This window comes from Dendropsophus ebraccatus, chromosome 4 (genome assembly GCF_027789765.1).
Source record: "Dendropsophus ebraccatus isolate aDenEbr1 chromosome 4, aDenEbr1.pat, whole genome shotgun sequence".
NCBI lineage: Eukaryota > Metazoa > Chordata > Amphibia > Anura > Hylidae > Dendropsophus > Dendropsophus ebraccatus.
In genome coordinates, this window is record NC_091457.1 from 133,999,635 (window position 1) to 134,013,093 (window position 13,459).

The window sequence follows — 13,459 nt, forward strand, 5'->3', positions numbered from 1 at the left end:
GCCCTGGTGGAGGTGCAGCTATAGATAATATATGTAGATAGGTTGACTAAAAATACAGAAAATTTGGATATACGATGAATAATTTCAATGCAATAACAAAGAAAGACTGTTTATTGCATTTAGGCAGTAGAGATAATAATCAGAGTGTTTAAAAGTTTATTTTTGTGCAGAGGTCCTTGGGAAACTACACAGACTTGGTTATATGTGGAGTGATCTTGTGATTTACGTGGAGCAATACTATAAATGGTATACATATACATACAGGTATACATATAAATGGTTACACTTACTAGAGGGTTGAGATTCCTCAGTATCTGCAGGCAGAGGCTCCTGTTGTCTCTCTCTCTCCCTTTCCCTCTTGTCCCGACGTCGCTCTAGAAAAAAATTCAGTTTACATGTCACTATAAGCGGTTTTATTCCTATAAAGTACAATATTTATACTATGAGAAGAGGGTCATATGGTGTCTGCTCACATGTCTAGTGGAGGGAACATGTGATATATGTGGTTTATATTTGAAAGGGGTGCTCATATTTTGGGCCCAGAAACGTCCCCAGAAAATAAAACATCCCAGTATACGGACTCACAAGTGTCTTTTTTTTGGACAGTCCCTTCTATTGACCCATGTCACCCTTTGTTCATTAAATTTCACTCTCTTTGACCTGTGAAATTTATTCGTATCAATAACGGTTTTACATTGCTCCAGAAATTCGGTCTCGATCCAAACTGTACATTAAAGGTTATATGTCATTTTAACAGTTCCCTGTTCTTACAGGCCAGTGTTAGGACATTCCCTTGCTGTTGCTAACTCTGGCTGGAAGAATGAAAACTATCCAAATGACAGGTACCCTTTAAAGCAAATATCATGGTATGTTAAATGGATGCAATAAACACAGTGTGAATAGTGAAGAGCGAGCATGCTGGTCCGAGCTTGGTACTCGATCGAGTATTAGGGTACTCGATGGTACTCGTTACTTGGACGAGCATCTGTCGATACTCGAGAAAATCTCATCATCCGTTTCCTGTAAGTTTGGGCGCTATTTCTCAGCCAATAAAAATGCAGGAGACTCTTTGGTACATCCTGCGATCACGTGGGACCCATACATGTCGATAGCAGCTGTCACTGAATGCAAACACCCAGTAACCTAGTTTGCTGTCAATGAATGGAAACACCCAGTTCTCTTGTTTGCTGTCACTGAATGCAAACACCCAGTAACCTTGTTTGCTGTCACTGAATGCAAACACCCAGTAACCTTGTTTGCTGTCAATGAATGCAAACACCCAGTAACCTAGTTTGCTGTTACTGAATGCAAACACCCAGTGGCCTTGTTTGCTGTCACTGAATGCAAACACCCAGTTCTCTTGTTTCCTGTCACTGAATGCAAACATCCAGTTCTCTTGTTTGCTGTCACTGAATGCAAACATCCAGTTCTCTTGTTTGCTGTCACTGAATGCAAACACCCAGTAACCTTGTTTGCTGTCACTGAATGCAAACACCCAGTAACCTTGTTTGCTGTCAATGAATGCAAAAACCCAGTAACCTTGTTTGCTGTTGATGAATGCAAACACCCAGTAACCTAGTTTGCTGTCACTGAATGCAAACATTCAGTGGCCTTGTTTGCTGTCACTTAATGCAAACACCTAGTAACCTTGTTTGCTGTCAATGAATGCAAACACCCAGTCACCATGTTTGCTGTCAATGAATGCAAACACCCAGTAACCATGTTTGCTGTCACTGAATGCAAACACCCAGTTCTCTTGTTTGCTGTCACTGAATGGAAACACACAGTAACCTTGTTTGCTGTCAGTGAATGCAAACACCCAGCAACCTTGTTTGCTGTCGCTGAATGCAAATACCCAGTAACCTAGTTTGGTGTCACTGGCAAAACACCCAGTAACCTAGTTTGCTGTCACTGAATGCAAACACCCAGTAAACTTGCTTGCTGTCACCATTTTTTTTTTTTTTTTTTTTTTTTTGGGGGGGGGGGGGGTTCATATGCTACCTGTGTTTTCATGGGTTCCTGTGTCCTCACCGCCATGCTGTGTCAGGCTAAATTTTTGGGTGGTTCATGATATGCTACCTCTGTTTTAATGGGTTACCTCTGTGTTCTCATTGCCATGCTGTGTCAGGCTGAGTTTTTGGGTGGTCCCTATGCCTACCTCTGTTTTAACCAGGCTGTTGCACAAAATTAGGCATAATGGTGCCTTTAGCAGCCTCAGAGGCATGCATACATGCTGCCCGTGCTGTTTCCTGTCCATTTTCGTGGTGTTTCCCTCATTTTCTGAGGTTGACAGGTTTTCACACGATCTTCCCTCTACCAAACTCGGGTCCCCTGCAAAAATGCTCGAGTCTCCTATTGACTTCAATGGGGTTTGTTACTTGAAACGAGCACCCAAGTATACTATTCGTCTCGAGTATCGAGCACCCGAGCATTTTAGTACTCGCTCATCACTAGGTGTGAACTTAGCCAAAGTGTCCCTCTTTGACCATGCAGAAAGTTGTGAGGTATACAGTCATATTACTCACCGCAACGTATTTCTCTCCAAACCTCGGTCAGGATATCAGGGCTCTTTAGCTTCAAATCCGACCATTTACGTTGTATTTGGCCTCTGGTCTTCTCCACGTTCAGCTTTCTATGAAGGGCCCGCTGCACTTTATTAATAATTTTAGATTTGTGCTGGTTGGGGTTTCTTACCCTTCCCCGCCACAAATCATAGTCCCCAGCATCAAAAATTTTCACCATGACCTTTAACTCAGGCCTAGTAAAGGCTGCTACTCTCTCTGCCATGTTTCCTGTATGATGCTGTGTGATGGTCGCATGAATGTCAGGAAGGCGTCGCACGAACTTCGTGCGCTACGTATACTGCGTACGCTTCGTACGCAACACTAGGAGGCCAAAACTCGTACACATACCGTACGTTTATACGCACGCATTAGCGAATGTTAGCCGGTTTATACTGCGATTTTGGTGTGTTAGATGCTTCCCCTGCTGTCCCAGTTGTATTTCAGTGGTGTTGGTATCATTTCCTGAAGTGTCATTGTGGACTTGGTAAACCTCCAAGTGGTCGAATAGATGTTTTTCAATAGACTTTAATGGGATCGAATATTCGATCGAATATTCAAATATCGGGGACATATTCGAACAAATATCGAACATTCGAATATTTCACTATTCGCTCATCACTAGCCATAATATATCCACTCTGTTAGATCGTCACTTTCTTACCAAGCTTATACACTGTTCAATAATTATGCATGAAGGCTGCACACACATCGAGAGCAATGTCCGTGCAGCCCTTGCTTTTTACATAGAAAATAATAAAGTTAATACTTACCCACGCTCCCCCTGTGACATGCAGTTTCTTCCCAATATTCCCTGCATACCACCGATGACACTTCTGGCCTTGTCTCTTCAGTTACAGGCCGCTTAGCCAATTACTGACCGAAACTGGACAGTCTGGCTACTGTTTTGCCTGTCACTGATGAGCTGGGGCCAGAAGTGTCAATGGTGGCTGCAGGGAGCAGAAAACAGGTAAGTATGAACTTTATTATTTTACTTTACACTTTCATCAGCTATCTACCATCAGCCATCAGCCATGCATCAATATTACACGTAGCGATAAGCAGCCAGCGGCCACTGATTTTTAAATATGTTGCAAGAGAACGATCAGCCGGTGATCGGTTCCTTGGCTGATGGTTGTCTTTATTACACGGAACAATGTCTGTATTCCACAGATAATCACTGCCGAATGCACCCCTAAGACATATGTAAGGTGTGCACACCTGCATTCATTCACTACTGACGTAGTACAGAAAAAATGTAACCACCTCTACCACAGGGGTAGTGAGATGACATAGCCCCTGATGCTCATGATGAAGATTTCTTTTCAGCTTATTGGTCTGACTACTATAATTTCCTTTTGTCTGCACAAGTAAACTTGTCAAATTTGCACAACTCAGGGACTGAATGTAGACTACTAATGACTACTAATGTTTGGTTCATTTCCTGAATGTATTCTGCTTCTGTGTCAGACTGAAAAGCATGATCTAAAGTACTTTTTAGTCCTAAACGAAACAGTATACAGCATGTGGAGGAAATGAGCCAAATGCAGATATTTCAACGTATGCAGTGATTGTATATAGTATACAAAAGCACATATACCGTAATCCACACATGAGTTGCTGTACAATAAAGCTGACCATACAAATCACATAAAAGTTGTCTGAATCTGCTGATGCAGGACCAGCTAAACATCTAGGGGGTAATTTATGAAAGCTGTGCCACTGGTGTATGCCAGAGAGAAGGAGCAGATTTGCCCCTTCTCCCTGGCATGAACCAGGCATATCCCCCGCTTGTCCATCAGGAGGGCAGGGGGTGCAGCATCTGCTCAGGAGAAGTAAAGATCCCAGAGCCTGCAGTACAGGAGACACAGGTCAGGCTGGATTCACTAAGATGTTCAGGTGGGGCAAGCATTTTGGCAGAGCAATTGGGGCGGGGCCTAATTTGAGATCTGCGTACGAGTCTAGTTCCCCCTAATGTGTATGGCAGCCTTCTACCATCGAATGTCAAGAAAGAGTAGGAGCAGGCTTGTTGAAAATTACTTGCCCAATTATTTTGTCCTTAGGGAGATAACCTTGTGGGCCAGGTACAGAGCGTCAAGCCAAGTGTATTTAAAGCACACTTGTCACGAAATGTGTGGCGGCGAAGTGGTGGGCAATCCATTTGCCTCTGGAAGTCCAGGTATCCATGGAGATGACCAAACAGGGTCATTAATGCATGTGATCCCAATTGGATTAGAATGGGGGTTGCGCACAGTACTGACCCAGTGTGGCTGTGCCTAAGTTCAGTCTGCAAATGGATTGTTCCGCTGCACCCCATCCAGACTTCATGACAGGTACACTTTAAGGAATGTAAGTGCCAATACACAGCATCACTGCTTAACTTCATTAGGTCACACAAAAAGGGGGGGCAACACATAGAGGAGGACATAAGTCCCTTTTTCTATATGCTCTGCCCATGGTGCTTAAAATGTAAAATGTAAGTAAGCAGCGATGAGTAAGTATTGATACTTATATACAAAGATTTGGCACCGAGCAGGGCACAAGGTCAGCAGAACTGGAATGTTGCACCCCCAACTATCAATCATTCTAGTGAATACTGCCCCCACCCGTCCCCACCCCCCTTTGAACATCAATTCCAAGTTGAAAGGTGGTCACAACCCTATTAGCCAAAGGTCCTATAATACACACACATATTATCTGACAGCTTTTTTGAAGCCAAAACCAGGAATGGATTTGAAATGAGGAGAAAATCTCTTTCCTTTATGACCTGTTCTCTGTTTATAGTCTCTTCCTGGCTTTGGCTTAAAAAATTTGTCAGATATCTGTGTGTGTGAAGGGACCCTAAACGTCTTCTTTTTTTACAGCCTTCAGAGCTATGCTTTACAGCAGCTGCATGGACATAGGCTAAAGGAGACTTAATGACATCCATAGAAAAATTTTCTAGGCATGCTTTGTGACCTGGGTAGGGGTCATTTTGCAGATGGAGGAAGGGGGCCATGACCATTACCTTTTATAAATAGCCTGATCCTGTCTTATCTATAAACTGTGTCATCTTACAATGTAATCCTGTCTGTGACGATAGTGATGAGACTGCTATTCTCTATAGAATAAGAGGTATCCGCTTATTATTAGGTCTAGAGGCAAACATAAAACCAGCAGGATTTCAAGATTGTTTTATATTATAAATGGTAAACTAAACATATAGATACACCCAGCGCAGATAATTAGTGGGTCAGTCAGAATAAGGCGGATTATATAGGTGACAAATACCTGTATAGAAATCCAGCTGGAAAGGTGAATATGTCACTTGCCTAAATGCCGATATCAATGGAGTTCAGCCGAAGCCCACATCCAGCTTTTATGCAGTGTAGAGAAGTTAATCAATACGAAGAAATCTTCTGAACTCAGCAAATGCTCCGGCCGGTAGCACTGCACATAAGTTCACACAGTCCAGTTTTCCGTGGCAAAAAAAGTGGGATCCTGAGTGACGTTACTCTCCTTAGATGTGGATCCTAGTGTAAGCCAGAAGTTATCCTATGCATTTCAGTGTACACGGACACCTTCATCAGGGATAGGGCTTTTCCTTGGATCCTTTCCAGCCCACCTATTGCCAGGGTTTATTTACATTATGGAGAGCACTGTTCAGATTCCTTCATGTTTTATAAAACACATACGTGTAATGTGTATTTGAAAGTCCACATCAAATAGTTTGTTGTAAATAATGACCCTTTGCTTATACTTGTGTTTCTTCTCTCAATCTGCATTGATTGTATGGTATTTCATCAGATCATTTACATATCCCCACCCCTTTTTTTTTGCTACAATGTGTCAGTGCTGTTTTTTCACTGCCTGTTTTTGTTTTGTATCATTTCACAAAAAGGCAAACAGTTCTAGATCTACATCACAAGTATAAGCAAAGGGTCATTATTTACAACAAACTATTTGATGTGGACTTTCAAATACACATTACACGTATGTGTTTTATAAAACATGAAGGAATCTGAACAGTGCTCTCCATAATGTAAATAAACCCTGGCAATAAGTGGGCTGGAAAGGATCCAAGGAAAATCCCTATCCCTGATGAAGGTGTCCGTGTACACTGAAATGCATAGGATAACTTCTGGCTTACACTAGGATCCACACCTAAGGAGAGTGACATCACTCAGGATCCCACTTTTTTGCCACAGAAAACTGGACTGTGTGAACTTACGTGCAGTACTACCGACCGGAGCATCTGCCGAGTTCAGAAGATTTCTTCCCATTGATTAACTTCTCTACACTGCATAAAAGCTGGATGTGGACTTCGACTGAACTCCATTGATATCGGCATTTGGGCAAGTGACATATTCACCTTTCCAGCTGGATTTCTATACAGGTATTTGTCACCTATATAATCCTCCTTATTCTGACTGACCCACTAATTATCTGCGCTGGGTGTATCTATATGTTTAGTTTATGATCGGTATAATTGGGGGAATATAGGGTGTCCCCCACACACCTAGCAGCATTTATATATTTTTGTATACAGCGCTAGTGAGCATATGAACACACGGTGTATACTAACACAGTGAGTTGACTGCATTACCAAATTATAAATGGTAAAATTAAAAATTAGAGAATAACATCACAAAAAAAAGTTCAATATAATTTGATTTAAACAGATCATTTGTTGACAATATATTCCTTTTAAAATATATATATTTATATAGTATAAGGCATGGTGTGTCTCATATATCCATTGTGTAATGTATAGGGGGAAACAAGTATCAGGCCATTGTCTGGTACTATGAAAGGTTTGCTTGGAAATCATTGAGGAGTTGCCCATTCTGCGGTCTGCCTTCCCCTTTCCAACTGGATCTTCTCCTAACTGTGTTGTTTTTCTGAACAGTTAACAGACAAATTACTGGTGTCAGCACAATGTAAGGAGCTTCTTAGACTACTGCCTCCTCAATGTTGTCACTGTGGGAAAGCAGTAATCTGAGAATTACAGCATTATTAGTCACCAAGACTATCCTAATGACTAAGATTAAATGTAGGATATGAGCTGGATATAACTTTATCCTTGTTAACATATGTGAAGTGATGGACAAACTACCCATTGGTGGCTTGATGTTGATTACAGCAATGCGGCATCTTCTCTATATGGGGCACTTATCGGCTCTTATGAGGGTCTAGCTAACACTTCTTTAGGAGACTTGGAGACGCTCCTTTCCTTCCAGTGAGGGTGGTGGCGTGTGCTTGGCTCAGAGATGACTAAATAATTTTCCTCCTTATTGGTCACCCAAGACCCCTCTTTGGCATGAACCGTCACAAGATTTTGTGTAATGGGATGTTGGACCTGTGATGAGCTCAATCTAAATGGCTGGGGGGTATTCCTGAACTGTCAGCAGATGACTGGGAGGTTGTCATCAATGACTTCCTGTCCTCAGTTTTAGGTGCTCCTTATCTAGCTCGTCTAAAGCTACTTGGTATGTCCTCGGATTATACTTGTTTCGATATTAAACGTGACACAGGCACCTTTCTACACTCAGTCTTCTTGTAACCTCTCTGGTCATCAGTGTTGTTATTCATGCAGCATTTTGATTTTCCGAGAATTCTCCCTCCCCAAGTCTGTATATTTGGAATTATAGATACACTAGTGTTCAGCACCTACAAACAACAGTTACGTCTTCCCTTACTCAATGGATTAACTTGTTAACCCGGATCTTCCATTTATATAAAGTCCTTTATCAAAAGAGAAACTGCCCCTGAAAGTTTGATAAAATATGGTCTATGGATTGGGTGCCTGATACGGGCACGCCCCAGATTACAGTTTTCTCCTGGTGGCTTTGCTGGGAGGGGGTCCGGAGCGGCGGAGTGAGAGTGTGTGTATGGCGTATGGATACTTGGCTAGTTGTTTATCACGGTCCCTCAACCGGTGACCCTATGCATCAAGCAGTAGTTGCTGTTATTCCAGTTTATCCCATAAGCTCCCCAACTGGGCATGAGACAGCTCAGGACTTTTAACTAGTTCATGTTTGGTATGGTTTGTACCTGCTTGATTTAGGTGTTCCTTTGTCTTTACTTGTTTTTTTGTTTTTTTTTCCCCTTCTCTATTTGTTTTCTTTGTTAAAACAAATAGTATAAATAACTGATGAACAATAAGTAAATCCTAGATTCGAGTGAAAAATTTAATTTTTGATCATTGATTGGTCATGCCCCTATTTTGTTGCCCTATACTACTTAGTAAAATTAGTGGAACCACTGAAAGTAGCTAAACTGTCAACTTATCTGTCATAACATTATTGCATAGGTGTGGACTGACCATAGTGGCACTGCCCCCATGGCCCAAAGTGTCAATAAGTTCCAAATGTCTCGACCTAAACTAGGTCTGAACCACATAGAAGACTAAATCACCATTTTCTATGGTGATTTAGTTGTAGTTTCTATGGTGATTTCCATTTAGTTGTTTTAGTGCGGTTCAAAAAATTTGCTCATCTATAATTACCTGTCCGCGCTCCCCCGGTGTCGTTCTTCTCCGGTGCCTGGTGTCCCCTGCAGTCGCCAAAATCCCATTCAGCCAATTACTGACTAACAGTGTTGTGGCCAGTGACTGGATGAGTTGGTTAAGACAAGAGTGACGGCTCACCCACCCAATCACTGTCAAGGCGTTCTCTCGTCTCAGTCAGCAATTGGCTGAATGGGCTTGAAGCAGCTGGATATACCAGAGACCCAGAGGAGGACTCTGGGGGAGGGAGGGCCCAGACAGGTGAGAAAACCATTGTTATGTTTTTAAGATGTGCAGCCATTATCTTTAAGAACTTGTTCCCAACTTTTGCAAAGTTCACAACGAATTGTGGTTCAGGAAGTTTGGTTAGCTCATCTCAAATTATTGCAACTCCTGTTAAGTCGATAAAAAAACTCTTATTATTAGTGTCTTTCACAATCATCTACATAAGGGAATCAAATTTGATATAATCTTATCATTTGGGGTAATAGTGTTTACTTAGGCTCCATAGCTGTGTAATGCAGGACAGGAAATGTCCTTCAGAGTGAGAGATACTCTTTGTAGTTGATCTCCACTGTGGTCAAGAGGTAAAAATTCTGAAAAGGGTATCCACCTCTCCTAAAGTGAACCTTTCATCACTTTTATGCTACCTAAGGGTTTATGCACACTGCGGAATCAATGAGGATCACCTGCGGCGAATTCCGCAGCTCGCCCCCACTAACGGCCATGTGCTTTTTCTTTCATTCTTCTGTTCATTCTTTGGACGGACAGCGGAATCCGCCTGACCATAGAATGGAGTCTATGGCACAGACGGAAATGTGCGCAACCGTGAACAGGGGCGAGCTGTGGAATCCGCCGTGTGTGATCTGCCCGGATTTTGTAGTGTGCACATGCCCTTAACCGGTGGTGATTGGGGTGGTCCCCAGTGGCTTTTCTAGTGCCTTTTCTTCATCCCACCAGCCTTGATTGATACAGTAGATATAGTATATCACTTTTTCGGTATAGGTATATAAAGGTTATGGTTTCTTTTCCCCCTCATGTCCCTTCATTGACTGTGGCACACAACTCAATTCATTTTCAAATTTATTCTTTTTTGCAAAGTTTTTGCACTAAAATTCTGGTGCACACTGTTTTATTTAGCTCCCCCATTGTTAAATGTCTTTGTAATTTACAATTATATACATCCATTGTTTTCTTCTAGGGGCATTCCTTATCCCATATTTCTTAACCCTGTTTTTTGCGGGGGTTCCACTATTCCTCTTGGAGTGTGCTCTGGGACAATACACATCTATTGGAGGTCTTGGAGTTTGGAGACTTGCACCAATGTTTAAAGGTATGTGTAAAACATCATTGTTTTCTGCAAGCTTGGACCACCACTGATTTCCAAAGACAATGCTCTGTTGCACTACTTATGGCCCTGAACCTACTGCTTTAAGTCAAAGTCAAAAGTGGATCCAGCAAAAAGTGTAAGGCTATGAATACATTCATATAAGAGAGGGAACAGCTTTTGATATGGAAGGTTTGTTTTTTTATGCAGCAGAAACAAAACATTCTAACTAATTAAATGGGTTGTCCAGGCTTAGAAAAACATAGTTGCCTTCTCCCAGAAACAGCACCGCTGTAGTCATCAGTTCACATGTGGTATTGCAGCTCAGTTGAATTAAAGTAAATGAAGCTGAATTGTAATACTACAAACAACTTGAGGACAGGGGTGGGGCTGGTTTCGGGGGAAAAAACAGTAACTTTGACTTTTCTAATTCTGGAAGCAGGGAAACACACTGAAAATATATGTCATATGTCAAAGCTGAGGATCCTACTGAAGTCATTGGGAACATCATGGCTGGTCTTCCTACCCTGCCTAATGACTATTCACCAAGGCACTTCTCTTTTCCCATTTGAGCTTACCTTAGGTCAGGGGCATACCTAGAATTCATGGGGCCCCAAAGCAGCTGCGTGGTCTGCCTCCATGCTAGCTACGCCACTGCCTTAGGTCCTTCCTTTATATCTAACAATCCAACTGTTGAATCCAATTCTTGCTTTGTCTCAAGAAAACTGCTGTTTTTTATCAGCTAAAAAAAACACAGATGTAAATGTACTTTTTATTTTGTTGCATACTTTGTGATATTTTTTACATTTTTTTTTTATAAGAAATGCCTAAACTACATCATGCACAAATCATGACTTGTAAAACGAAAAAGGGAACTGAAAAAAAAGTGTACCGAAAAACACTAGTAGGGCCATGTTCACACACCTTTAAAATGACTGACTTTTTTATTGGATGGCTGTCATTTAACAATGAATATTGCTGATAAATCCAGTATAATAAAAATGTATGTGTGTGTGTGTGTGTGTGGGGGGGGGGGTAATTGTAGTAGCATAGGCTAAGATTGCCTAAAACATGCATGTTTAAAGACAGTAAAATAATAGTAAAATACGGCTGTAATTCTAAAATAACGGTCGTTATTTGCCGGTCATTTTTCCAGCATGTAAAATCCTTTAATTTACTCTAATAAATCCTGCACATCTGAGGCTGCCTCATGGCTCCGAGCTGGCATAGATTTAAGGCATAATTGACGCCTCTCTGCACGGGGTGGACACGCTTCCCCTTGTACAATGCCAGGGCTTTGCGCAAAAATGAGTGACTTACTGACCATTTGTGGTAGGCGCAGACTTTAATATATGTGCCCCTTGTGATTGTATCTATTTAGTTGTATTGTTATATTGTTATTACTTGTCGGATACATTATTGCACACATAATTTTTTTCTCTTTTACCTGCAGGAGTTGGACTTGCAGCTGCTGTTCTTTCTTTCTGGTTAAATATATACTATATTGTTATCATAGCCTGGGCTATATATTATCTATATAACTCATTCACAACTGTAAGTATTTCTATATATTCACTTGTAGGTCATATAACCCATAATGTTCCGTATTCTAGGACCCGTTTTATAGACCCTGCATTTACTAAATGTGATGTGCTCAAAATGGTTCTGCCAGTAAATCCCACCTCCCGATGCCTCCCGGAAAATCCCACCTCCCGGTAGTCATGGAGGCGGGGCCACAGTATAGTCACATATAGTCACACTGCCTCCACCCTCCTTCCAGCTATTCAGGCTTGATTGGCATCCAAAGTGCTGGGAAATGAATGCACATAGCATAATAAGCAAGCATGAGTACCTTAGAAGTGGGCGTGTGACCATATGCTGCTGTGGCTCCACCCCCATGCCTACTCACCTGGCATAGAGAGAGAGCTTCCAATCACTGTGTAGCACCACCCACTTGACTACTTAGACCAGAGCAAGCAGAGATTTACATGGATGACAGGTTATTCTTTTTCCATAAAACTATATATCAATCTGATCCGCTCCTCTTGATCTGTAACATGCTGTCTGCAGATTTTAAATATGACAGGTTCCCTTTAATGATCCCATAGGGACTCAGTGTGCCATTATTTAGCGTCTATACTAAAAAAACTTGTTAAAGTAGAAAAAAAAACATTGTTTTCGCATTTTTTCCCTACCTTGTAGAATTTGCCTTGGAAAAGTTGCGACAATTCATGGAACACAGAACGTTGCTTCTCCAATTATTCTATAGCGAACACAACAAACATGACCAGTGCTGTGGTTGAGTTTTGGGAGTAAGTGCCTCTTTTATTACTACATGGAGTATATATATATATATATATATATATATATATATATATATATATATAATCTGATTCAGATTCTAGCACCTGTTATATAATGGTGAGATTACATGTGAATGTACCTATAATAGATCATCAGCAAAACAGACTTCCATCTCGAGTAATTACAGCCTTCAGCATCGGGCTCCTCTAATAGCAGGGTGAAAAGTATAATTGTGCTGTAACAGAGAACAACCAGTCAGACGCTTTCTCTCTAAGCATCACACAATAGCATAGACTTAATAACTGGTTGCTATAGGCGAATGCATGTTATTTATATTGTTTGCTAAATTCTATAGAGAATTTGTCACACTATCCATTGCTCAACCCATGCAGAATCATGGGGCAGAACATTGAAGGAAAAAGGGCTTACATTTTTTTAATTGTTGAATAAAAAATATTCTCACCTTATACCAAGGACAGGGTAATCCTGGAACTTATTTTTTGATAGAAATGTATACATGTTCACACGTGATTTTTTTAAAGTTAAAAAAAAAAAAAAACAGCAGGCCTCCTCACTTAAAGAAAAATGGTGAACATAGAACATAGTCTAATCCTGTATTTTTTGAAGCAGGAAGTTTCAGCCTATTGAGATGGCTGACTGGCCAGACTGAAAACTGCATTATTTTAGAATTTCAACTTTGCCAGATTAGCCCCATTAAAAAGAGTTTATCTGTGCTCAAAACGCATGAAATCTGTGATGTTGAAACCAGAATCTTAAAAG

The 13,459-nt window shown here is 41.2% G+C and overlaps 1 protein-coding gene across 1 annotated transcript in view; it reads left to right on the forward strand.

Moving 5' to 3' along the window:
• SLC6A1 (solute carrier family 6 member 1) overlaps positions 1-13,459 on the forward strand; it is a 94,128-nt gene that overhangs the window by 45,567 nt on the left and 35,102 nt on the right. Inside the window, exons 2-4 of the mRNA XM_069967074.1 lie at positions 10,250-10,381; positions 11,829-11,929; positions 12,578-12,687. Coding sequence (XP_069823175.1) covers positions 10,250-10,381; positions 11,829-11,929; positions 12,578-12,687 — 343 coding nt within the window. The remainder of the gene's footprint in view (positions 1-10,249; positions 10,382-11,828; positions 11,930-12,577; positions 12,688-13,459) is intronic.